The sequence below is a fragment of the Coregonus lavaretus genome, assembly GCF_964263955.1.
Source record: "Coregonus lavaretus genome assembly, contig: HAP1_SCAFFOLD_317, whole genome shotgun sequence".
NCBI classification, from domain to species: Eukaryota; Metazoa; Chordata; class Actinopteri; order Salmoniformes; family Salmonidae; genus Coregonus; species Coregonus lavaretus.
Genome location: NW_028167105.1, coordinates 184,319 through 186,297, shown reverse-complemented (window position 1 = coordinate 186,297; position 1,979 = coordinate 184,319). Strand labels below are relative to the sequence as shown.

The window sequence follows — 1,979 nt, the reverse complement described above, 5'->3', positions numbered from 1 at the left end:
CTCCCCTCCCTCCTATAGTTCTGGCGTAGGTATGGCCGTCTCTCCCGTCACCTGATGAGGGTGAAACTGCAGAGTTACACCAAGTTCCTGTTTGTCCGCGACCCCTTCGTCCGACTCATCTCCGCCTTCCGTAACAAGTTCCAACAGCCCAACGAAGACTTCTACCGCCAGTTCGGCTCCGTCATGCTACGTCGTTATGGAAACGGGAACGGGACCTCCAGGGTTCCGGAGTCAGCGGCGGAGGCGTTCAAAGCGGGGATCCACCCGTCGTTCTCTGAGTTCGTCCGGTATCTCCTCGACCCCCAGACGGAGCAGGAGCAGCCATTCAACGAACACTGGCGCCAGGTGTGTGTGTGTGTGTGTGTGTGTGCTCTCAACCCAACTAGACTCAAGTTAACTTCTTCTTCTCCTCAGGTGTACCGGCTGTGTCACCCCTGTCAGATCCAGTATGATTTCATCGGCACGCTGGAAAACCTGGAAGACGACTCTGATCAGCTGCTCCGGATCCTGGGTCTGGAAGACCAGATAAAGTTCCCGCCTAGCAACCGGAACCGCACGGCGGCCAGCTGGGAACGGGATTGGTTCGCTGAGGTTCCAGCCGAGTTGAGGAGGAAGCTGTACAGTTTGTACGAGCCAGACTTTGAGCTGTTTGGGTATCCTAAACCAGAGAGTCTGCTCCATCACTGATGGGCTGTTTGGGTATCCTAAACCAGAGAGTCTGCTCCATCACTGATGGGCTGTTTGGGTATCCTAAACCAGAGAGTCTGCTCCATCACTGATGGGCTGTTTGGGTATCCTAAACCAGAGAGTCTGCTCCATCACTGATGGGCTGTTTGGGTATCCTAAACCAGAGAGTCTGCTCCATCACTGATGGGCTGTTTGGGTATCCTCAACCAGAGAGTCTGCTCCATCACTGATGGGCTGTTTGGGTATCCTCAACCAGAGAGGCTGCTCCATCACTGATGGGCTGTTTGGGTATCCTCAACCAGAGAGTCTGCTCCATCACTGATGGGCTGTTTGGGTATCCTCAACCAGAGAGTCTGCTCCATCACTGATGGGCTGTTTGGGTATCCTCAACCAGAGAGTCTGCTCCATCACTGATGGGCTGTTTGGGTATCCTAAACCAGAGAGTCTGCTCCATCACTGATGGGCTGTTTGGGTATCCTAAACCAGAGAGTCTGCTCCATCACTGATGGGCTGTTTGGGTATCCTCAACCAGAGAGTCTGCTCCATCACTTGATGCCTTACACATGTGACTGAGAGCCGGGGTTCGAACCCTGTGTACCTGCAAGCCTGCTGCAGTGCTGTGTTGTTAGCCCACTGAGCTAAAGCCTAGGCATTAACTTGGGGAGCTAACGCAACCCTCTAGCTCTCCACGATCAGGAGAGAAGAACCATTTAAGTGTTTTTTTTTCTAAAGGGAATAGTGCTGTAAAAACTGTTTTTGAATAAAGTTTTTTGGGGAAATAAATTGCTTAGTCATTTCCTAGTGTGTGTGTTCTGTCCCACTTTCACAGAGAGAGTAGAGTTCAATTGTACATCATTGTTATTTATTTCTAAAGGTAATATGACATGTTGCAGATAATGTATCACTGCATGTCTGCCTTCGCCATCACTCTTTAAAATGAATGGATGTATTAGGTTAAACACCATGTCTGCCTTCGCCATCACTCTTTAAAATGTATTCTTTGGTTTTGTTGAAAAGTGAATATGTGTGTATTTTAGGTCGGGGATGCTGCTGGGTGACATACAGTATAAACAAAGATTTTTATAATTAAACCAAGATAGACGACAGCTTGTCGTTTCCAATGGGAACAAATGAGTCATAGTGGCCAGAACAAGCAAGGAGGTGGGCAGAGCCAATCACGCGCCAGCGATATCCTATTGGTGTGTTCTAGTGTGCTTCTGCATATTTCCGTTAGGGAACGCCTACTCTGTGACGTGCGTGTGTGCAACAACTCAATTACCCTTTGTGCTCCC

The 1,979-nt window shown here is 49.6% G+C and overlaps 1 protein-coding gene across 1 annotated transcript; it reads left to right on the top strand.

Annotated features, from left to right (window-relative positions):
- Positions 1–1,463, top strand: LOC311113868 (carbohydrate sulfotransferase 12-like). The gene is made up of 2 exons (XM_084189155.1): positions 1–345; positions 415–1,463. The coding sequence occupies exons 1-2, from the start codon at positions 55–57 to the stop codon at positions 685–687; spliced, it is 564 nt and encodes a 187-aa protein (XP_084045281.1). The 5' UTR covers positions 1–54; the 3' UTR covers positions 688–1,463.
- Positions 1,464–1,979: the final 516 nt, after the last annotated feature.

Coding starts and splice junctions, on each gene's coding strand:
- LOC311113868 (XM_084189155.1), top strand. CDS start 55: ATGAGGGTGAAACTGCAGAGTTACACCAAGTTCCTGTTTGTCCGCGAC. Junction 346..414: donor TCAACGAACACTGGCGCCAG/GTGTGTGTGTGT, acceptor TCTTCTCCTCAG/GTGTACCGGCTGTGTCACCC.